The sequence below is a fragment of the Dipodomys spectabilis genome, unplaced genomic scaffold (genome assembly GCF_019054845.1).
Source record: "Dipodomys spectabilis isolate Male_0828 unplaced genomic scaffold, ASM1905484v1 ptg000411l, whole genome shotgun sequence".
NCBI classification, from domain to species: Eukaryota; Metazoa; Chordata; class Mammalia; order Rodentia; family Heteromyidae; genus Dipodomys; species Dipodomys spectabilis.
The window spans coordinates 1,671,267-1,695,512 of NW_024871088.1; the positions used below are offsets into that span (position 1 = coordinate 1,671,267).

Below are 24,246 nucleotides of genomic sequence, written 5' to 3' on the forward strand. Positions count from 1 at the left end.
GTAGTTTTTTGCCAGTTTCAATAGAGCAATAGGCCAACCAAGTGATTCTGCTGCTCTGCTAGAAGTCTACTTTGCACTAATTATTTACATATAAGGGAAGATTAGCCATTTGTGTGTTCCATGGGCCCCAAATATTTTCTCCATGTTTATAATTCAGGTTTTGAACTTTAAATACTGGTTTTGTTCAAATACAACAAAACCTTTAAAGGTCTTTAGCTAAATGTGAGCTTTATGCTTCTACTTTTTTTTTATCTTGCTGAAGAATTTTCTCTTTTCCTTTTTTTCTTTCTTTTCCTTTCCTTTCCTCCCCTTCTCCCTTTCCTTATTTCATTCCTCCCCTTTTTCTTTCCTTCCTTTGCTTCCTTTCTTTATTTCTTCTTTTCCTACTCTTTTCTTTTTTTTTTAGTGGTCTGGGTATGAAACCCAAGTCTTCATTGATGCTAGCAAACACTATCACTGAGCTATGTCCCCAGGCCTAATTCATTTATTTGAATAAAAGTGTTTTATCAAATATTTTATTATCTTTACTTGTGAATATCCTTTTTATAGTTAATTCACCCTTTTTATTTTAGTATTTTTTGTGAGAAGGGAGAATAGCTATGTTTTTCAGATAGATAGCCAGCTATATTATATTTTATTAAATATGCCATCTTCCATTTATTACTCTATTATTCTATGTTATCCATCCATCCATTCATTCACTCACTCATTCAACAAATATTCCTGGAATACCTACACTGTGCTTTGGATATTCTTTTCCTTCAAGGAGATGGATCTTGCATTCTAGGAGTACCTTTATTTTCTGGTACTAGGGCTTGAAGTTAGGGTCTTATACTTGCTCAGCTTGCTTGCTTGGCTGGCACTCTACCACTTGGTCCACACTGTAAGCATTTTTTCCTTTATGCACGTTATTTTGGAGATGGAGTCTTAAGGGTTTTTCTCCCAGAGCGGGCTTTTTTTTTTGTTGGTCATGGGGCTTGAACTCTGGGCCTGGACACTGTCCCTCAGCTCTTCAGCTCAAGGCTAGCCCTCTACCACTTAAGCCACAGCACCACTCCTGGTTTTCTGGTGGTTAATTGGAGATAAGTCTCATGGTCTTTCCTGCCCGGGCTGGCTTTAAACTGTGATCCTCAGATCTCAGCTTCCTGAGTAGCTAGGATTACAGGTGTGAGCCACTAGCACCTGGCTGGAGCTGCCTTTAAATCACAATAATCTGGAACTCAATCCCCTGAGTAGCCAAGATTACATGCATGAGTCACTAATAAGCTCTAGGAATATCTTTTTAATGAGTTTATTAGCCACACTATAATCAACAGTTACTGAGGAAGTTAGACCTTCTATGATCAATAGATCTTCCAGTCAAATATTCTAAGTTAAAAATCTGAATTAATAAATCATTTGTGGGCTGAGAAGGTGGTTCAGTGGTAGAGTGCTTGCCTCGTATGCATAAAGCCTGGGTTCGATTCCTCAGCATCACATAAGCAGAAAAAGCCAGAAGTGGTGCTGTGGCTCAAGTGGTAGAGTTCTAGCCTTGAGCTGAAGAACTGAGGGACAGCACCCAGGCCCAGAGTTCAGGCACCATGACTGACACACAAAAATAAATAAATAAATCGTTAGTATTTTCTTCTTTGGTAGTATGGCTGGTTTGTATATATGTTTCCTTTGGCAAGTACTGTGACCAATTTCAAATTTTCTCATTGGTACAAGGCACCCTTTATTCACAATTAAAAAAAAGCAAAAACTAGTTTCAGACTTGTGATTCCAATATCTTTTATAAAACTAAGTCTAGCCAGGTCCTGGTGACTCAGGCCTATAATCTTAGCTGCTTAGACTGAAATCAGATAGAGAATCGAAGTTTGAAGCTAGCTCTGTGAGACTCCATCTCCAATTAACCAGCAAGAGCTACATTTCAAAAAGAATGAAAATGGTAAAGATACCATTTGGAAAGAAAGAGGACTAACAAGAAGTTGAAGCAGGACAAGAGAAGTAATGAGGAGATGAGTATAATCCGCATATATTATATACATGTATGAAAATATCATAATGAAGCCATTCTTTTGTACACTTAATATATACTAATTAAAAATAAAATAATAGAAGGCATAATACAGTAAATACATAAATAAAAAAAGAATTGTTAGTACCTCATAGAGTTATGAAGATTAAGTAACCAAATAATAATTAGTAATATAGTATTTCACTAAGTAGCTATTGAATTGAACTGTATTAATGTTAGCTAAGAAGAAAATATGAAGTGAGACTGAGATACTCCTGTGGTTCCTTCCTATGTCCCTGGAAGCCACATGCGGTCTCAAAAAAAGATAATGATTTTCTCTAAGATAGTAATTCTCAGCTATGTTAATCCATGTGAAATTGGGTAACTACCTACTTCTCATAAATGCCTTGTCATATGCTGGAATTTAGTAGTGGCATATTTTTTTGTAAAATCTGTATAAACAGTTTTGGTTTATAAATTTCAGGTCATAGTACTAAGAAATTTTGTTCTTTAAAATCATGGATCTTAAACAATTTTACTTTTGTAACTCATATTAATGAAGATGCAAGGGGTTGAGTTGTTCAGAAAAGCTTCCACCACCATCTAGACCAGATGCAATCTGTCAGATCAGTCTATTTAGAACACAGGAACATGAAATTAGACATCCACATTTCATATTCATAATTCAAGGGCCATTTGTATGCCTAGGTCTGATGTTAACTCTTTACTCATTGTTTTTTCTGTGAATCAATTACTAAATTTAAATTCCATCCTGATCAAAACCTATAGGTTTTATTTTCATTTTCTGAAGCTGCCTGTTTGTTTCTCCTTTGAAGGAACAAGATCAATTTCAGCCTTTGTTTCTAGTTTTGAATGATTTTTTAATATATATTTGTTATTGTAAAGATACTGTACAGAGGGGTTACAATTACAGGAGCAAGGTAATAAGTACATTTCCTATAGAACATTGTTACACCCTCCTTTATATTTCCCCTACTATCCCTTTCCTCCCCACCTCCTCAACTCCTCCCTTCCCTTTCCCACCCACCTTAGTTTTGAATGATTTGAGGGTACCTCTATGAATCTAAATACATATGTTATGGTTTTAATTGTACAGAAAGTTTTGTGAACACTCTAAATCACAGGGTTAAGTACCTTCTCATTTCATGGACAACAATAAGACCTTTTGATTAGCCAACTTTCTTAGTTTCCTGCTATGAATAAAGATCCAATTGATTTTAAAGCTTTGCTGTGCATTTGCTTCTGATTTTGTCTTTCATACAATGAATACTTACTAATAACACAATCTGGTCACAAAGTCAATACCATCACCTCTGACTATAATGTGACTATATTTGTAGGCATTGAATGCTGTTCTATGACCAATTATTCTTAATCTCTAATGATTTTAGAATTTGCCTCTCTGATACTCAGTCTAATTTCATTATTTCAGAAATAGACTCGTATATTCAGTTAACAAAATGTCAAACTATTATGATTTGGATGGAATCATTTCTAAATAATAGCTTGAGATTGTGGCTCTACTTACATCATTTGTAACTTCAGGAATGTTTAACTCAAACATTATGCATTCTAGGAACCTAAGTAAAGGACAAAAGATCTTGATGCTTTCCATGTCATTCAATATTGCAGTGGTTTGCCATAGGAATAAAGGAGATAAAGTACGAAATGAAGATATATAAAAGTGGATAGATTGTTTATGGCTAACTAGTATAGAAAATGCATATATATAAATTATTTTTCATAAATGAATTGGATAAAGGAAATAGTACTTTCCATATTAGTATTTCAAAAATGTTTCTAATACAGTAGAAAGTGAAAATTGATTACAAAGAGCTTTTTCTCCTGAAAGAGTTGTCTTAACTCTTTTGTTTAGCCACATATGCATAAGTATTTTCAATTTCTTTATCTTCAGGGCATGTATGGGCAAATTCTTCGCGGGCATAGGCATTGTGGAGATAGCGCCAGACGCCTGAGAATTCTGGTGGAATGTCAAAATCACGGTATTTCTTGGCAGCAACCTAGGATTTTTGAGAAAAATAATAGAAAAGGAAGTTAATACAAAAGGAATAAGTAATGTAGAAAAAAAAATCTCAAATACTATGAAATAAACTACAAAATAACCTAAAAGAATCTTGAATTTAATATTAATATTTTACAGACAAAGATATCTGCTTATAATCATAGTCATATTGTCGCTATATTTAATTATTATGGATGTGTTTAGTGGAGAACAGAGAACTGGAGCACATGTCATACCTATTAGACTAAGAGTTTATTTAGGACCCTCAGGAGGTCCCATTTCTTTTTTTTGGGGGGGGGGGGGGTCGGTTGTGGAGCCTGAACTCTGGGCCTAGGCGCTGTCCCTCAGCTCTTCAGCTCAAGGCTAGCACTCTATCACGTGAGCCACAGTGCCACTTCTGGCTTTTTTTTGCTTATGTGGTACTGAGGAATCGAACCCAGGGCCTCAGGCATGCAAGGCAAGTGTTCTACCACTGAGCCACCTCTCCAGCCCAGGAGGTCCCATTTCTTTATGGACTCTCCGTATCTGGTAGGGGACACAGAATAAATTCTGTTCACTAAATATTTGTTAATGGTTAAATAATCATCATCATATTGATAGCCCATTTTATCATGTGTTATTGACTAGCATACTGTTGTATTTTATATGTTTTAACTTATTTAATTCACAGTTCTGTGAAAGGGACATTCTTATTTCATTGACAAGATAGTACAATACACATTCTGATTATAAAAGACAGAAAGAAAAAGGTTTTATAAGCTTATATTACTTATAAAAAGAGGGATTTTATTTTGACCTTTTTTTACACATTCATACAATGCACTCCAATCTTTCATCTGCCACTCTATTTTATACTGATCCCCCTCACTAATACAATTTCAAGAGATTTCATTGTTCTCTTTTAAAACTTGCTGTCAATCTATTTTGGCAATATCCATTCTCTTTTACCCTCCTTGGTCCAGCTCTCTCTAATTAGTACCCACTCCACTAAAGAGCTTGAGAAACAAGAAGCTTTATTGCTTCCCTATGATCATTACAGCTCTTTTCTCTGAGGGAGAGATGTACACTATACATAACAATGATGACAAAACAGCCATCATACTGGAAGGCCACAGTGCTTCATGCTGCCAATTGACAAATCCTCCCATGCTGGGAACAACTTACTTTAATAATGTTCAGTTTGGGTAATAAGCTGCAGTCCGCCAGTGTTAGCTGATCCCCATCCAAAAATAATCTTCTAGACACTGTGAGCTCCTCAGCACTCTTTGCATCAATTTCTTCCAGAAGTGGGGTGTTTAAGTAGGTATCCAGACGCTTAAATTCTCTGAGCAGAGATTTTTCAAAATCTGAGACAATGAAGTCATAGGGTTAGCTGTAAGTGTGGTCTGAATCTATATGAGTTTTAAATCTAATAATAATTATTAATATAAAGTAGTTATATCTTTATAACTAAATATTCTTAACTTTTTTTCAGAAGTTAGACATTTCTATCTATAGGCATTGCTTAAACTGGTTCATAAAACCTATTTAAATATCTTGAATATTCAACCATCTACCCATGAGATGGAGTCAGATCAAATAGTGAGTGGAGATCTTGGACTTTGCTTGAAGAGGAAATGAGTAGGAGAGGTAAAGAAAGGAAGAAAAACAAACAAACCAACGTTATCCAAAATGGAAAAGTAAAAAAGTCAAAGAGAAAGGTATTTTTCATAATTCAGAGAAAGTTTGTGAGAGATACAGTTTAAGGAACCTTGAAGATACACAGTCTTTTGTGATTGGATGGTGCTGATCATTGCTATTTTGAGTTTTGGGTTCTAAATCTAATAATATTTAATGCATGAGAATTTCAGAGAACAGAACAGAAAATGAGAGGAGGACTAGGCTGTTCCCCATATACACTATAATTTCAAGAACATTCTGGTTTAGCTGAGAATGTGAAATTGAGCAAGTAAGAGAGAAAAGCAGAGATTTATAAAGGAAAATCTTACTTTTATTTGCTTCCTTTTTTGTATTTTTAATATATGCAGAAAACTTGGCAAAAAGGTTACAGCCCACATCAAAAGACTCCTTGTATTTGGGACTCAAGTGAGGATATCTTTAAAAGAAACAGGAGAGAACTACATTTACATATAATAATACAAAGACTAGGTGCATAGCTTATACTGTACAGAGAATGTATTGGGAAATGAAGGTATTTAAGAAATGTCTCCAGGGCTGGGAAGGGGGCTCAGTGATAGAGCGCTTGCCTTGCATGCATGAGGCCCTGGGTTTGATTCTTCAGCACCACATAAGCAAAAAGAAAAAAGCCGGAAGTGGCGCTGTGGCTCAAGTGGTAGAGTGCTAGCCTTGAGCTGAAGAACTGAGGGACAGTGCCCAGGCCCAGAGTTCAGGCCCCACGACCAGAACCCCCCCCCCCCCCCCAAAAAAAAGAAATGTCTCCATAAATGTATGTCTTAAGCCACACTTCCAGATAATGGAAACATTATTTCACAGACATTTCTGCCAAGGCTGGCTTTGAACTGTGATTCCTCTGAATCTCACCTTTGTGAGTAGCTTGGATCACAGGCCTGAGCCACTGGTGCCCAGCTTCAGGCAGTGTTACACACAGAAAAAAGTAGCTATATAATGTGATACTTTAATTTGCTTGAGAGTAGTAATCATTTAACTCTGTATATACATATCAAAACATGATGATGTAGCTGGGTACATAACTGCAATTCCAATTACTCATCAGATGGAGGTGGGAGGATCATAGTTCAAGGCCAACCCTAGGCTAAAAGTTGTTTTTTTATTTTTATTTATTTATTTTATTTTTTATTTTTTTATTTTTTTTGGGTCCGGTCGTGGGGCCTGAACTCTGGGCCTGAGCTCTGTCCCTCAGCTCTTCAGCTCAAGGCTAGCGCTCTACCACTTGAGCCACAGCGCCACTTCCGGCTTTTTTACTTTTTGCTTATGTGGTGCTGAGGAATTGAACCCAGGGCCTCATGCATGCAAGGCAAGCGCTCTACCACTGAGCCACCTTCCCAGCCCCTAAAAGTTGTTGAGACCTCCATCTCAATAAAAAACCTAAGCATGCTAGAACAAGTCTATAATCCCAACTATATGGGATATATAGATAGGAAGATTGTGGTGTGAGGCCAGCCCTGAACAAAAAATAGGAGACTTTATCTAAAAAAATGAAAGCATAAAAAGGTCTGGGAACATGGCTCAAATATTAGACTACCTGCCTATCAAACATGAGGTCCTCCCGAGTTTAAATCCAAGAACCACAAACCAAACCAAAACAACAACAACAACTCAATAACCATAATAACAAAACTACAAACTCATTAATGCATAAAATAAAAATAGTTAGTCCATAAACTTAAGTACCTTTCTTGATTCTTTTCTTCCAGTCCCTCACTTGAGCCATCTGAAATTTGAGTCACCTTACCTTTCAGAAGTGGGGCAGCAATGGCTTACACCTGTAATCCTTATCTACTCAAGAGGCTGAGATCTGAAGATCACAGTTCAAAGCCAGCCCAGGCATTAAAGACAGTGAGACTTTTTTTTTTTTTTTAAATTTTATTTTATTTTATTTGAGAACATACTGTACAGAGGGGTTACAATTACATGGGCAGGATAATGCATACATTTCTTAGCAAGCATTGCAGCCTCCTCCTTTGTTTACCCTTCACCTCCCTTCCCAGCCTCCCCCCTCCCTCCCACCCAATCATACCCCCCCACTCCCCCCCCACCGACATTGTAAAGCTGGTTTTGACATGACATTTTGTACTTCAAGACAGTGAGACTTTTATCTCTAATAAACTACCAAAAAAAGCTCCAGTGGAAGAGTGATAGCCTTCAACAAAAAAGTCAGGGACAGTATCTAGGTCCTGAGTTCAAGCCCTAGGCCCAGCACACACAAAAATTGCACCCAGAATCTATCCACTTCTCACCACTTACACTTACCGCTGCCTAGTCCAGAACCTGTATTACTCGTAGCCTTCTGACTATTTGCACTTCTCCCATACTTACTTATCATAGTTCTGGAATATTCTCAGAGCAATTATGGTCAAATATAATTCATATATTGTCTTTTCCAGTGCCCTTTTCTGCAGTGCCCTCATCTCAGTCAAAACCTGATTCCTCCCAGAAGTTTGACCATAATTGCTCAGTACCTGCAATGGCTTCATCTCATAGCCTCGTTCCTTTACAAAGATCTACAAGGACTTACCTGATTCTAGCCCACTTCTCTACTGTCACTCCCTCAGGCACTTGTGACAATGACCTTATTGGTGTTCAAACAGGCCTTCCAAGCTCTCACCCAGGGCCTTTTCTGTTGGGTCTCTTAGGACAGAGTTTTTGCCTTTTGGTGTGTCCCAGGTGCCTAAGTGCACATAGTAACATTTTCTTGGCTGATTAAATTAATTCACTGATTCATTAAATTACTTAAATTGTTGCCTGAGTTTGGATGTTGAATGTCCCCTTCTATGTGTTGAAGGCTTGCTCCCTAGGGTAGAGTTATTGGGAGGTCCTCGAACATTGGGGAAGTGAGTAAGGTCTAATGGTAATCTTAAGTCTTGATGGGCATGCCCTTAAGGGAATTGTAAAACTCTGATCTATTCTTTTTCCTGCTCTTCCTCTTCTTCCTCCTTGTCCTCTCCCACTCTGCCTCCTTTTTTCTCTCTCTTTCTCTTTTCCTCCTTCTCCCTCTCTCTTCCTCTTTGTTTTCTGACCATATAGCAGACAGTTCTTTCTGCCCATTCACTCCTGTCACGACGTACACCCTCACTACAGACCCAAAGCAAAGGGCACACTCAATAATGGATTATAGCCTTGACATGCTGAAATCAGCACCACAGACAGCACTGGCTATGTTGGAATTGTCCTATACAGCCTGTGTTATTTATGTGTATTCTGTTTGTGTCAATTCTTGCAAATAGCATATGGCTATTGTCTTTTGCCAAAATGGTTTGGCAAAATGTTTTCTCTGCCTGTAACATGATGGAGTTACACAAAAACATTTTCCTTCTTTTTTGGTAATTTTGTGTTAGCATCAGTATAAAAAACAAAAAGATCAAACAAGTTATAAAAACAATTGACTGGAACTCCTGTAACTATGAGCTGAAATAAACCTTTTGTTGTCTCAGAGATGTCCTTTATTAGTAATGGAAGCTAATATACTTGATAAAAGGTATCCATCTAGCAATATGTCTCTGGATACCATCATATTAAGTGAAGTAAGCCAGATTCAGAAGGACAAAAGTTAACTATTTCTTTCATATATAGTTGTTAGATCTAAAATACAAGCATGTGCATACATACACACACACACACACACACATATGTGTGTGTGTGTGTGTGTGTGTGTGTATGTATGTGATCAACCTAATTAAAGTTGATACATGCATGTATGAGATATTATGGGGAAGCCCCTTTGAACAAATGCCCTTTAACTAAAATAACTATTAGGAAGTTGGCACATGACCTGTCTAGACTGTGAGCACTAGTGGAAGAGACTGCATGAATGGAGTGGATGAAGGAGAGTGAAAATGCTCCAAATACTTTGTGTACATGCATGAAAATGAATAACGAAGCATTTGAGATTGGTTTGGAAAGGGGGAGAGGGTGACTGATAGTGATGAAGGAGGTGACTCTAAAGCATTGTAGCATAAACAGACATGTTAAAACTCCTATGTAAAACCAATTGATGCTAATAAAAATAAAATTAAAAATAGATGTAAACTGTTTTCAGTAAGAGTGATGCTAACAAGATGGCAGATTATGGCTTTCCTGTGCCTAACCTTTCATGGAAACATCAAGTTGAACAACTTTCTCCACACATGAAAGCTCATAGGAAACCTAAGAGGTTATAGCATCTAGAGGTTATAGCACAGTAATAAGAAAGGGAGACACTGAAGGACATCTTCACATCACTCACATCACCCTCTCCCAACATATGGCACAATGTAGAGCACTATATCCCCATGCTTAGGGTAAGGATCCTGAAATGAGCATCAGACTTTACCTCACATTCCAACACTGGATCTGCTACTGTGAAACCCAGCATAGGGTTTCACTCTTTATTTCATCAATATCCTCACCCTATTGGATAGTGGCACTCACATGAAGAATGGGTCTCTCTCTCCCAATCCTCTCAGGAAATGCCTTCAAAGACATACTCAGAGAGGTGTATTATTGATTTTTTTGTGTGCTTGTCAATGCAATCAAGGTACCACTCAACATTAACCATCATACATGGATAATTTAACTTTATCCTTTCCCATTCAGATATTTTTATTTCATTTTCTTGTTTAATTGCTCTTGCTAAAACTTCTAATACTAAATTTAAAAATATTGGTATAAATGAACATCTTTGTCTTAGAAAATGCTTTCAGTATGATATTGGCTATGAGGTTTTATGTATAATCTAATTACTTTGAGACATGTTCCTTCTGTATATAACTTGTTGAGTTTTTAATCATAAATGGACTTTAGATTTTATATACTTTTTCTGCATCTGTTGAAATGATCAGATGCTTTTCTTATTCTGTGCCATATTTATGCATATGCATATGCTAAGTCATCCTTCATGCCTGGAATGAATCCCACATGATTATGGCATATGATTTTTTACATGCTGTTGGATTTGGTCTGCTAGTATTGTACTGAGAAATCTCAAGCTATTTATATTCTTATTTTTGTCTTTTCTTTTCTTTTTTTGTTGGTCATGGGGCTTGAACTCTGGGCCTGGGCGCTGTCCCTCAGCTCTTCACCTCAAGACTAACGCTCTACCACTTGAGCTACAGTGCCACTTGCGGTTTTTGTGGTGGTTTATTGGAGATAAGAATTTCACAGCCTTTCCTGCCCACGCTGGCTTTGAACCGCAATCTTCAGATCTCAGCCTCCTGAGTAGCTAGGATTACAGGCGTTGAGCCACTGGCGCCCAGCTTGTCTTTTCTTGAATGTTTTTTTTTTTGTGCCATTCCTGGAGTTTGAACTCAGGACTTAGGTGCTGTCCCTGAGCATTTTTGCTCAAAGCTAGTGCTCTAGTACTTAAACCACAGCTTTACTTTTGGCTTTCTCATGCTTAATTGGAGATGAGTCTCATTCATTTTCTTGCCTTGGTTGGCTTTCAGTCATGATCTTCAGATCTCAGCCTCCTGAGTAGTTAAGATGCTAGGTGTGAGCCACCAGTGCCCCAGCTTCAATATTTTTATGTTAAACATTGTAAACATTTAAATGGTATTTCATATGGGAAAGCTATATTTTGGAAGATATATAGAATTTTAATAATGTGTAGTGTTATATAATTACTATCAAAATCAGGGTACAGAACCGTGCCATTAACCTCCCCATAACTTGTAGTTTTGTCCTTATGCTATATAAGTGGAATCATTCTATATCTAACCTTGCAAAATGTGCTTCTTTTACTCAGTATGATGCCTTTGAGATTTAGTCTACTTGTAGTATGTATAAATGTCTCATGTATTCTTATTCGATATATGGCTTGGATTCAGCTCAGTTTGTTAATTTATTCATCAGGTACAAGGTATTTGGAATGCTTCTAGTTTAGTGAAGTTATAAATTAAGCTACTATAAGGACTGTGTACAGCATTTTGAGTGACTATATCCATTCATTTTTAAATGATAAGATTTCTCCACAGCAGTACTATTGACATTTTGAGCTAGATAATTCATTTTTGTCATGGTTGTTTTATTTATTAATGTTTTGTAGCCTCTTTGGCAATCTACCCACAAGATGGCAGCAGCACTCCTTTTTCTAGCCAACAGCCAAAAGTCAGGCATCTCCAGATGTCTCCAAGGGATAAAATCACCTCCAATTGAGAACCATTGTCAAAGAGTTGAAAATGGAAGAGGACTGTGGACCCCAGATGAAAACTGTTTCTCTAATCAATAACTTGATTGCAGCTTTGTGGGACCTGAGGAAGTGACCTAGCAGACTCCTTGCTAACAAAAACTATGAGATGATAAACGACTATTCTTTTAAAATACTGTGCTTGCGATAATTTGTAGCATAACAATACAAAATTAGTACAATTAAATACTAATCTTAGATACACACGCACACACACGCTATATACATGTATATGTCAGTCAAGTATTAACAAAACAGTAGTTTTCTAATTTCATTCTATTAGTGAATGAAGTTAAGGCCCAGTCTTAAGCAGTCCTCATGAATCATATGATATATCCTACTCCTCATTCCCATTGTAAGGTGAATTTGCTCTGCATTTCAAGACCACAGAGAATTTATTTTCTTATTTTACAGTATGCTTTACACTTAAAATCATCTGACAGGCTGGGAAGGTGGCTCAGTGGTAGAGCGTTTGCCTTGCATGCATGAGGCCCTGGGTTCGATTCCTCAGCATCACATAAGCAAAAAAGAAAAAAGCCAGAAGTGGCACTGCGGCTCAAGTGGTGTAGAGTACTAGCCTTGATCTGAAGAGCTGAGGGATAGCGCCCAGGCCCAGAGTTCAGGCCCCATGACTGGAACCCCCCCCCCCCAAAAAAAATCATCTGAAATATTTGAACCTATCTTCTTTGTGTATTTGAATTTGGAGGAGGAAGTTTATGTACATCTTATTTGACATGTAGACCTAGAATTCCCAAAGCACTGTAAAATTAGTAAAAATGCTTAATCTGTAAGAAATCAATCAACTGAATAGATTATATTAAGTATAATAATATTCTGTAAAATGTTTTACCTTGGAGGAGCCAGCGTCTGCTCTAGAAACTCTTCAATTTTAATGAAATCTGTTTTCAGCTCCTTATTATATATCAGGAAGGGAGGGTTGGTACCTGGAGCTAAGTCTTTCAGCTCTTCAGGCTTTCTGTGATTATTGAAAATAAGCAGAGTTAGGTCTGTAGATAATGTACATATTATACAAACACCAACATTATATGTGTGTCTGCCAATCTCAACCCCCAAGATTTAATGTGTCTTCATTTCTCTTACCTGGTCATGTCAACAGTAGTCACACTAAATTTAACTCCTTTAAGCCAGAGAATCATAAAAAGGCGTTGACAAAATGGACAGTTTCCGATACTCTCCCCATCACTCCCAGCCTATGAAGATAAAGAATTACCTTGCTTCACTCATTTATTTGTTCAAGAAGTATGTATTGAGTGCCCATGAGTAAATAGACTAGTTGTTAGGAAAAAAGGTTGAAAGTATTTAATCTCAAGGATTCTGCCATCTATAGGCAGAGCTAACAAATCAAATAAGCTCAAAAGTGATAAGTATAAGTAATACATAGCAATAAATTGTATATAGAATTTATATAATAATTTTCCTATCGATGGAAATTTAGTATATTTCCAAATATTTTACTACTCTACTCCAACAACAATTTCCTGGCATATAAATTGTTCTGAGATTATACTTTATAGTTAAACTTTAAGACCAGAGTCTGAAGTAAAAAATCTGTATATTTGCTGTGTAACAGATCGTGCCATATTGCTTTCTGAAAAGTATCTGTTCATATATCTAATGACCATTTGATTTCTTTAGTTCTTAAACTGTGACAATTCTCCATTTTTCTGTTAAGGTGATGACTTTTTTCATTGCTAGTTTGGAAGATTATCTGTATAATAAAGGCAGATGTTGTTTGTGATACATGTTATATGCAATTTTACATGTGTGAGCCAGTTCTGAGGCTTGAAGTCAAGGCCATGGCATTGCCCCTGAACTTTTTTGCTCAAAGGTATTATTCTACCTCTTGAGCTGCAACTCTACTTCTGGCTTTTTGGTGGTTAATTGGAGATGAGAGTCTCACAGAGTTTCCTGCTTGGTCTGGTTTTGCATCAAAATCCTGGGTAGTTGGGATTACAGGTGTGAGTCACCGATGCCTGGCTACATGTAATTTCTTTTGTTTTAGTCTGAAACTGGGACTTGAACTCAGTATCTGATGCTGTTACTCATTGGCTGGCACTCTACCACTTGAGCCATGCCTCCAACCCCTATATGTAATCTTAAAATTATCCTCTGTGAAGTCTGCTTTTCCTAATCTTCTTATAAATACCAACATTATTTTTAAGACCTTGCATTCTTATTTTATTTTACTATAAAAGTTTTCTATTATGTTTTTCTCTAGTAACTTTATGGTTTCATTTTTCATCTATTTGGAATCTGTTTCGGTGTATGAGATATATTTGGCATTTTTAGGTTTTAGTGGGTTTTTTTGTTTTTGTTTTGTTGGTCATGGGGCTTGAATTATGGGCCTGAGCTCTTCAGCTCAAGGTGAGTGCTCTACCACTTGAGCCACAGTGCCACTTCCTGTTTTTTGGTGGTTAATTGTAGATAAGAGTCTCATGGACTTTCCTGCCCAGGCTGGCTTTGAACTGAAATCCTCCGATCTCAGCCTCCTGAGCAGCTAGGATTTCAGGTGAGTCACTGGTGCCCCAGCTAGTTTTTTGTTTTTGTTTTTTTAATAGTTAATAAATGTTTAACACCATCTGAAACAACCTCTTACCCCTTGGTTGAAAACAGTAACACACTTTTCTCTTTTGAAACTTTATATATGATTTAGCCTGTAGACAAGTCTAATTAACATTTTGAAAATTACTATAGCACCAAAAACACTCTACAGATTCAATGCAATCTCTATCAAATCTCTAATGTCATTCCTCACAGAAATAGAAACATCAATTCTAAAATTTCAATGGAAGCACAAAAGATCTCAAGAAGCAAAAGTAATCCAAAATAAAAGGAACAATGTTACAGATATAACAGCACCTGAGTATAAATGATACTAGAGCCATAGTAACAATATGAACATGGTACTGACACAAAACAAGCACATAGATCAATGGAATAGAAGATCCAGTTAAAATTCCACACAGCCACAATGTCTGAGTTTTGATAAAGGTGCCTAAAACATACATTGGAGTGTTCTTTAACACTTTTTATAGCAAATGGCATTGGTTAATCTGGATATCTGCATGTAGAAGACTGAAACTGGACCTTTATCTCTCACTTTGTACAAAGAATCAATTAAAAATGGATCAAGAGCTTAATGTAAGACCTGAAACTTTGAAGCTATTACAGGAAATCATAGAGGAAACACCTGGAGATAAGGGCATAGGCAACAACTTTCTGAGTAGGACTGTAATTGCTTAGGAAATAAAAGAAAATATTGACAAATGGATTTACATTAAATCAAAATGCTTCTGTATATCCAAGAAAACAGTTACCAGAATGAAAAGACAGATTACAGAATTAAAAAAAAACTGTGGGCTGGGAAGGTGGCTCAATGGTAGAGTGCTTGCCTTGCATGCCTGAGGCCCTGGGTTCCATTCCTCAGCACCACATAAGCAAAAAGAAAAAAGCCGGAAGTGGGGCTGTGGCTCAGGTGGTAGAGCGCTAGCCTTGAGCTGAAGAGCTGAGGGACAGCACCCAGGCCCAGCGTTCAGGCCCCATGACCAGCAAAAAAACCAAAAACATAAAAGCAAAAACAACTTTGCCAGCTATTCATCAGGCAAAGGATTAATATCCATTAGATATAAAGAGCTCAAATAATTACACACTCAAAGAACAAATTAATTAATTAAAGGCCAAATGAGTTGAATAGACAGTTCTCAAAATACAACATACAAATGATCAATAAATACACGAAAAAATGTTAACATCCTGAAGGCATAAAAGTAATGCAAACTAAAAGTACATTGAATTGTTTGGGGATGGAGAAAAAGGGAGAAGGAAGAGTGAAAGGAAGGGAGTGAAATTGATTGGAGTGCACACACATATACACACATATATTTATACACACATATACACATAAACACATTTATATATACCATCCATATACTATGGAATATCACATAGCCATAAAAATGAAATCATACTGTTTGCAGGAAAATGGATGCAACTGGAGGACACCACCTACGCCAAGCTCAGAAACCAAAATATCATGTTTTCACTCATATGTGGAAGCTAGAACTAAAAGACATACATATTCCTAGACATATACATAAATATAAATATCCATACATATAATTACTTAGATGAGTAAACGTAGAACATGAATAAAATAATAGCCTAGTAAGGAGAGAAGGAGAGGGGAGAAAAAGGGTGCATAACTGTGTAACATATTACAAGTATATATGAGGACAGCACAGAAAAACTCAACAAAAGCTGATGATCATGAGGGAGAATAGGGGAGAGAAATGGGCTCACTAAGTGAGTGGGAAGTTGTGGTAGGGGGTTGTGCTGGTGGGGAAGATAAAAGAGGTTGACTATACCCAAGTAGATTGCAACTATGATGAAAACAGAAGCAGGAAACCTGCTCCGATGCTCTTTTTGTGGAAAAGGGCAGGGAGTGTGACAGTGTGAATTTGATTGGGATGCAGTGTAAACATTTGTGGAAAATAACAGTGAAATGCCTCCTCTGTATAATATAAACGATTAAAACTACTTTTCCTTGACAGTGGGTGTGACTGAGAAAATTGTAATTATTGTTACTCTTTCCTGCTGTCAGAGAATTGCAACTGCATTTCTATTGTAACAAAAGTCAGATTAAGAATCCAACTAGAACTAGGTTCTAGTGAGTGGAAATATGATTAAGGAGGGTAGGAGGTAGGAAGAAGAATGTAGTCTGATAATAGATCCAGCAGGAAGGGTGGATCCAATTTGGCAAAAGGAGAGTCAAAACACTGACGTGTTAGGGAAACACAGCAAAGTTTTTACAGGAAAACTCGCATTTTTCCCCCTTGTTTATGTTATGCCAAGTTAAAGCGCCAACACATAGAACTTCAGGATATAAATTTCCAAGCTTAATTGAAAAATTACTTATCTTTTAAATATCTAACTGACAAAGACACAATGTGGTAATTCTGAAAACAACTTTGTTTTTGTGATCTAAGACTGTTAACTTGAAAATGATTTATTGTTTATGTTATGTTTACTTATTTATTTTCATTATATTTATTATATCTATATTATTTATTGAGTGTTTATTACTTGTCTCATTTAATTCTTACAATGAAGACGATTCTGAGAGGTGGACTCTGTTATTATTTCTGCTTTACAGGTCAGAACTTGAGGGTCAGAGACTGACTTACTTAAGTACAACTGGCTAGTGAAAAGTTGATGTTAATCATATTTTTTATACTTAGCAAATCCAGGACTGTCTCTCTCAGATCATATGCTCTTGAACATTGAATTCTCCCATCTAGCAGTTTTCTTAAATTTTAAAATGAATTGTCCATATGACAGTCCTGCATTTGAAAACAGCCTGGAGATTTAGGGAAGAGTATAATCCTTCTTTCTTAGGCACTAGACACTATTGCATTCAGAATTTTGACCCAAATGTTTGATTTCATGATTTCATAGAGTATACGACAGAGAATTCAAATATTCCATTTTACAACAAATCAATAAGGGTGCATTAAAAATAAACTTGTATTTCTAAATAGCTTTTTCCCAGTTCTGAATATAAATCTTGCCCAATCATTCAGAGATGGACAGTAATGTTTTCAGTGCCTACATGGTATACATAGGTAATATGACATAGGTGCTTAAGGGGCTTTTTGTCACAAAAAAGGTAATTAATCTCTCAGTCTTTTTTGGGGATTCCATTAGCATTCTGGAGACGTTGTGGTAGGGTTTTAAAACCACAAATAGAGGTAGCTGTGTCAGAAATCAAAGATTCAATTAATTTTCACCATTGGTAAAGAGCAATACTTTTAAAACTTACTCTGGCATTTTCTCAACTTTTATGTTATCTCCCAGTATCTTCCATGTAATTTTCAAGTATCTGCAGAATGCCATAAAGCAAGGGAAAAAAACCTGGACCATATTTAACTCAAGGTTTTTCAAACATTAAATAAGCGTGTACCTAAAGAGGTTCATGTAATGAAATTCTGGAAATTTTTTACTAAAAAAGTTCACTGAGTTGAGAACAATACAGGATTGGAGTTTGACTCTTCCAATGGCTACTTACGTGATCTCCCCCAAAGTTACTTGGCTGCTCTTTGTTTTAGTTTCTGTATCTTTTAAATGATGTTAGTAATAAACTGCCTAGTACATTGCCTGCCATATAAGTACTCAATTTAAACAGGAAGTTATTAGTTAATTCAACATTTGACCACCTAGTATGTGTTTTTCTAGCCTTTCATCTCCAGATTACCACACAAATATGGGAAATCGATGAAGACAAACACACAGATGAGTGCCCACAACTGACTTGAAAAGTCTGATTGAACTGAATGAACAGTTTCGACAAAAAGAATACTTTTGTTAACCCTTGAAGAAGCATAACCACTTGTCTGGAATTTGAAGATATAGAAAACTGGTTAGAAAATTAAATGCTCGCATGCTGGCCACCATGAGGAAGGTCGCCAAGATGGACTGAGACCCCGCTGCCCTTCAATAAACCTCAGCTCCCCCTGAAAAATAAAGAAAATTAAATGCTCATTTATGTCCTAGTTGAGTAGTCATATGTTTTGCTATAATCCACAGATAGGAGAAATAGCTCTGATGCTCCATGGTTAAACAAACACTTATTTGGATTATTGTGCAATGCAGGAATTCAAAGACTCTCTCTCTCTCTATATATATATATGTGTATATAAATACATATAAACACGTATATATATATGTGTATATATGTATATACACATACATATATATAACCAATTGTTAAATAATCTAAAAAAGTTGTATTACTTTTTCCAATAGCTATACTTAATACTTAATAAGCATAATATGTTATTGTAAACCATCAAGAGGTTATACAGTCTTAGATACCAGGTACTTAAACCTGAATGTTAATATACTTATCTAGAAATGATGAGGAAAATATTACTAAAATATTATAATTACTTAGAATTTTTAATAAAGTAATAATTACTACTGATGATGACATAGCACTGCTACTACTAATAGCAACCTGTCTCTTAGGTTGATGTCAGAATAAACCAGATAATATATGTCAAGTGTTTATAGAAGGACACTATAATAGTTTGGTTTTGTTGTTGTCATTATTGAATACTTTCAATAATCAATAAATTATATGGAGAAAAATTAAAAAGTTAATGTAAGCAAGCATTTTGGGAATCTTTTTAATTTTTACTGGAATAACCCATACCATTTCTTTTCATGATGAGCTAATTTGGAAACACATGTTCCTTTCTCTTACTTTAGGGGTTTTCCAAAGTGCTTTTCTGAAAAGTTGACATATTGAATTGAAAAACTTCCAAGACAGACCCAAAAGAGGAAGTGAAGCATTCTAAAATGCCTCCTCACATAACAAACACAGACTGCTCGCCATTTCTTCCCATAATGTTCATGTAACCCTGCTGTTCATTAAAAGAGAATTTTTGAGAGTTGTAGATTGCATGGAAATAGGGTTCTACAATGGCATTTCTTCTCCACTCAATCAGGCTGTACAAAACCCATCTTATAAACATACATAATGTGGGAGCTGGAAAACCTTCCGGGATCATTTTTTTCTAGGCTCATCCATTGTATACATGCAGAAACAAAGGCCTGGATGGAGGGAGGAATTCTTTCGAGGGTACATAGAAAGCCATTGAAAATATTTAGTTGTTTTGAATACCAAACAGTCTAGTGTTCTTTCCATATCATCCTGCACTTTTCAGATGAGACCTTTTTTCTCATTGCCACAGAAGAAGAGTCAAATATCTAGCCATTTTGGGTGGGGGGAGTCAGAGTAAGAAAATTACTTCAAATTCTTTCTTATCTCTAGATTAAATATTGAAGATTTTTAGAAGCTGAGGCCTACTGTCAAACATACTTAGCATGCTGTTATTATAGCTGGAAAGCTTACCTTCACAAAAAGCTCAATTTCAGGATCTGCTTGAGTCCTGGGCCTCACGCTTGCCATCTTTCTGTTTTTATTGCCAGTTGTCAGCCTCTGTTTCCCTCAGAGACCACAATACCTGTGGATTTTTCTTCCAGTTTAATCCAAAGGCTCAAGAAATGCTGCTTTGAGAGGAGAGTTTAGCTTGGAGTGGACTGAGTCAGATCTAGGGCCAGTCTCTTAAGAGATGGGATACAGAAAATTCTAGACGCTTAAGAGCAACTCTTGTATTTGTTTTCCTTCTTCCTCTTGACCTAACATTTGAATCAAGGAGGAGCTGAAGGGGTGTGTAGACTGGCTAGCCCAAAGGGTGGGGGTGTTTTCCAGAGAAGCTTCAATGCCATGAGTCAGCATAGGAGAAACACATCCACATAAAGAGACACATGCAGTGCTGGCTTCTATATATCAAGCTGACCAGATGTTCTCTAGAGCCTCCCTTTGAGTCCTGGGCTCCACGCCCAGAAAAGGGGCTCTTATTTGCTATTCCTGTAACTTGACAGGTCTTCCAGGAAAAGCAGCAGAAATGACTTGGATTTTTACCATTAAAAAGGATGTTTATCCAATGACACTGTCTAAAATAGGGTTAAAAATGGTATTTCATCAAATGTCTCCACCCCTGATTCTGCTGCCCACACAGCCAAATTTCTTGCCTCGGTTGCATATTTCACTTCTTTTCTATAACCTGGAAATGGTTACTGAAATGATAGAGTCCTGGGCCTTCTTCAGTGTGTTCCTGCTACTTGTTATTTCTTAGAAGTGTGGACTGGCTCAAATTTGTCTTGGTATCTGTATCAGAATCCAGGATTGCTTCTGTATTTTTGCTGGTCAACTCTGGGAATGGCTGTAAAATATCCAGACTGATCCTTCAGTGTCTCCAGTATTTCCAGCAGCCATGTTTTCTGCCTGCCAGAGCTGGCAGCAAGAACCTCTGGACCAATAAACCTCCTTGGTGGGAAGTGACACTTCCTGCTTTGAAGCCAAACTGAACACAGTACCACCAAGTGGGTGCCACTGTGGCCCTCTTTCTACAGCACTGTGCTCATATGGGTTGTACATGAGCCTTCCATTGTCCTGGTTGTAGGAGAAGAGGGGTAGGAAAACCCAGCCTGTGACACTCCTGCAGGTTCCAGGCAAAGAGTGGCTGAAAAGGAAGGAGGTGTTCTGAGTGAGAGAAGTACTTGACGATTTTTCAAATGATATCAAGGGAAATTGTGCTGGACCTCTGCTGAACTAACCTAGAGGATGAGTTTAGGACTGATTGGCAGGACCTGGTGACTGCTTTGTTAGTTGTATTTTTAGTTTACTCTTCTATTCTCTATCTATCATACTTTACTTACTTCAGACTTTCAGTGAATGCCTACTCTGTACTATGATGTACCATGATGGAAAACCACCACTCCTACATCACTGCTGCCATTACCATGGCCACGACAGCATCAAATAATAGCCCAATGAGCTCTGGATGGTGGTCCTTAATAAATTATCAAATGGAGGAGTTTTCCCATTCCTGGGACTTCATATTTTCCTTGAGACATAATTTGCAGTCTATAAAGTTGGCTTGTTTTTAGTGTACATCACAAGGGCTTTTAGTATTCATCAAGCGGGGCAACCCTCGCAGCAATGCAACTCTAGACATTTCCATCACTTAAATGACATTTCCCTTGTCTGTTTGCAGTCCATCTTTGTTACTACCCAGCAGTAGGCAACTTTAACTTGCTTTCTTTCTCATGGGTTTATCTGTCCTAGACATAGTATGCAAATGGAGTCATCCAGTGTGTGGCCTTTTCTGTCTAGATTCTTACATGTACGTTTCCAGGGGTCACTCATGTTGTAGCACGAATCGGAGCTTAAGTTGTTTCACAGATGAATGATTTACCATTATATGGCTAGACCACATTTTGTTTATTCCTTCATCAGTTCACTGACCTGTGGATTGTTACTTTAGTTACTGTGAATAAAGCTATTATGAAAGTCTACGTAGATGTTTTTGAGTGGACCTGTGTTTTCAGCTATTTTGGGTAGATGCATGCATAAGAGTGGAATTCCTATGCCATAGGGCAATTCAAAGTTTAGCTTATGGGAAATCTCGAAACTGCTTTTCCACAATAATTGCACCATGTTGCATTCCCAGCAGCAGAGTATGAGGATTGCAATTTCTTCAGAATCTAACAAAACATCTTTTTTTCCTTTTGATTTACAATCATTATCTCATGATTATAAAATATTATCTCATGATGATTTGGTTTTGTATTTCCTTTTTAAAAATTTTTTTATTGTGAAAAAACTGTACAGAGGGGTTACAATTACATGGGCAAGATAATGAGTACATTTCTTATCAAGCATTGTAGCCTCCTCCTTTGTTTCCCCTTCCCATCCCTTCCAAGCCTCCTCCCCCACCCAATCTTCCCCCCACCCCCCACCAAAGTTGTAAAGTTCGTTTTCGACATGACAACTTGTACTTCTCATTGTTGCAACTGGTCCACCTGTATCCTTATTTAAACGACTGGTTTTTCCCCTTCCCCTCCACAAATTATACCGACATCAAATACAGTGAAAGCAGGGGTTATACTGTGGGGGAGGGACATACAAAGCAACAAAGAAATAATCATATAAATGCGCTAGAAACAAATGCATGAAAGAAAAAAAACATTTAAATACATATCTTAGGGTTCATTTTCCTAACATCACCTTATCTGACCTTTTCTGCTTGACTCATACTAACTATTGCAAATGAGGGAAACCATGGGACCTATGTTTCTTTGGGCTTGGCTTACTTCACTTAATATAATTTTTTCCAAGTCTTTCCATTTCCTAACAAATGGGGCAATGTCATTCTTTCTGATGGAGGCATAGAATTCCATTGTGTATATATTGGTTTTGTATTTCCCTAATAGCTAATGAAATATTCTTTGACGTGGTGTTGATCATTTGTATATCTAATTTGGAGAAATATGTATGCAAGTACTTTACTGATATTTAATTGCATATTTTTTGTTATTGAATTGCAAGAATTCTTCTGAATATTCTGAATGCTAGACTAAGATCAGATATATAATTTGAATGTGCTTTGGACAAGTTTGTAGTTTCAATTTTAATATTTAAAACCAAGTTACCTATTTTTCCTTTTGTGTGCATATTCTCATGGAATTTTTTTTTTGTCTTTTTCTTTTTTGGTACTGGGGATCGAACCCAGGACGTTGCACTTGCTAGGCAAGCGCTTTGCCACTGAGCTACATCCCAGCCCATTCTCATGGAATTTTAAACTGCATTACTGAGCTTAACTTTATAAAAACTTTCCCTTGTTTTTTTTCAAAGGTTAAATCATTTTTATGTTACATTTAAGTGTTTGATACTGAATTAATTTTTGTTTATGCTATGAAGTAATGATCTAAATTCATATGAAAATCTAATTATTTTGTTATTTTATTGTAAATAAAATTGTTTTCTTAAGTTTTTCCCATGAGTTTGTTATTGAAGCCAAGAAAATATACTACATTTTGTATGTTGATTTATATCCTCTTACTTTGCTGAGTAGTTATCAGATCTCACAGACTTCTGGTAAAATCTTTTTTTTTTTTGGGGGGGGGGGGTCTGGTCGTGGGCCTGAACTCTGGGCCTGGGCGCTGTCCCTCAGCTCTTCAGCTCAAGGCTAGCACTTTACCACTTGAGCCACAGCGCCACTTCCGGCTTTTTTCTTTTTGCTTATGTGGTGCTGAGGAATCGAACCCAGGGCCTTATACATGCAAGGCAAATGCTCTACCACTGAGCCACCTTCCTAGCCCATTCTGGCAAAATCTTTAGGGTCTTTTTATATATATTTTTGTTGTAAAGATACTGTACACTTTAGGATCTTTTATATGTAGTGTCATGTCATGTGAAAATTGGGATAATGTGAGTTCTGTTTGTATCCCTTTTATTTTTTTCTCTTGCTCCATTGCTCTAAGAATTTAAGCACTACTTTGAATAAGAGTGGATACACTTGTTCATGATTTTAGAGGAAGTGTTTTTACTTTTTCCTTAATCAGCATAGATTTGTCTATAGATTTGTCATATATATATATGTATATGCTGAGACACGACACTTCTATTCCTAGTTCCTTGAGGGGTATTTATCATGAAGGGATATTATTTTGTTAGAGACCTTTTCTGTAACTATTGTGTAATTTTTGTCCTTGATTCTATTTATATGCTGTATTACCTTAACCCCTACTTTTTCTAATTTATTGGAGTATATAATTCAAAAGAATATTTTCTAGTGATCTTCTGAATTTCATTGGTACTTGTTATAAACATCCTCTAAATCTCTAATTTCAATTTCTTTCTTTTGTTCAGTTTGGCTAAGAGTTTATTAGTCTTTCTTATCTTTTCAAAGAATAAAC

At 36.7% G+C, this 24,246-nt stretch overlaps 1 protein-coding gene across 1 annotated transcript; it reads right to left on the bottom strand.

Annotated features, from left to right (window-relative positions):
- Positions 1-3,700: 3,700 nt before the first annotated feature.
- On the bottom strand, positions 3,701-20,164 carry Clic2 (chloride intracellular channel 2). Its single transcript, XM_042667558.1, has 6 exons — positions 19,835-20,164; positions 13,003-13,112; positions 12,752-12,877; positions 6,029-6,135; positions 5,205-5,386; positions 3,701-4,038 (listed from the first exon to the last, which is right to left on the bottom strand). Exons 1-6 carry the CDS (start codon positions 19,889-19,891, stop codon positions 3,877-3,879), a joined length of 744 nt encoding a protein of 247 aa, XP_042523492.1. The 5' UTR covers positions 19,892-20,164; the 3' UTR covers positions 3,701-3,876.
- Between the last annotated feature and the right edge of the window lie 4,082 nt (positions 20,165-24,246).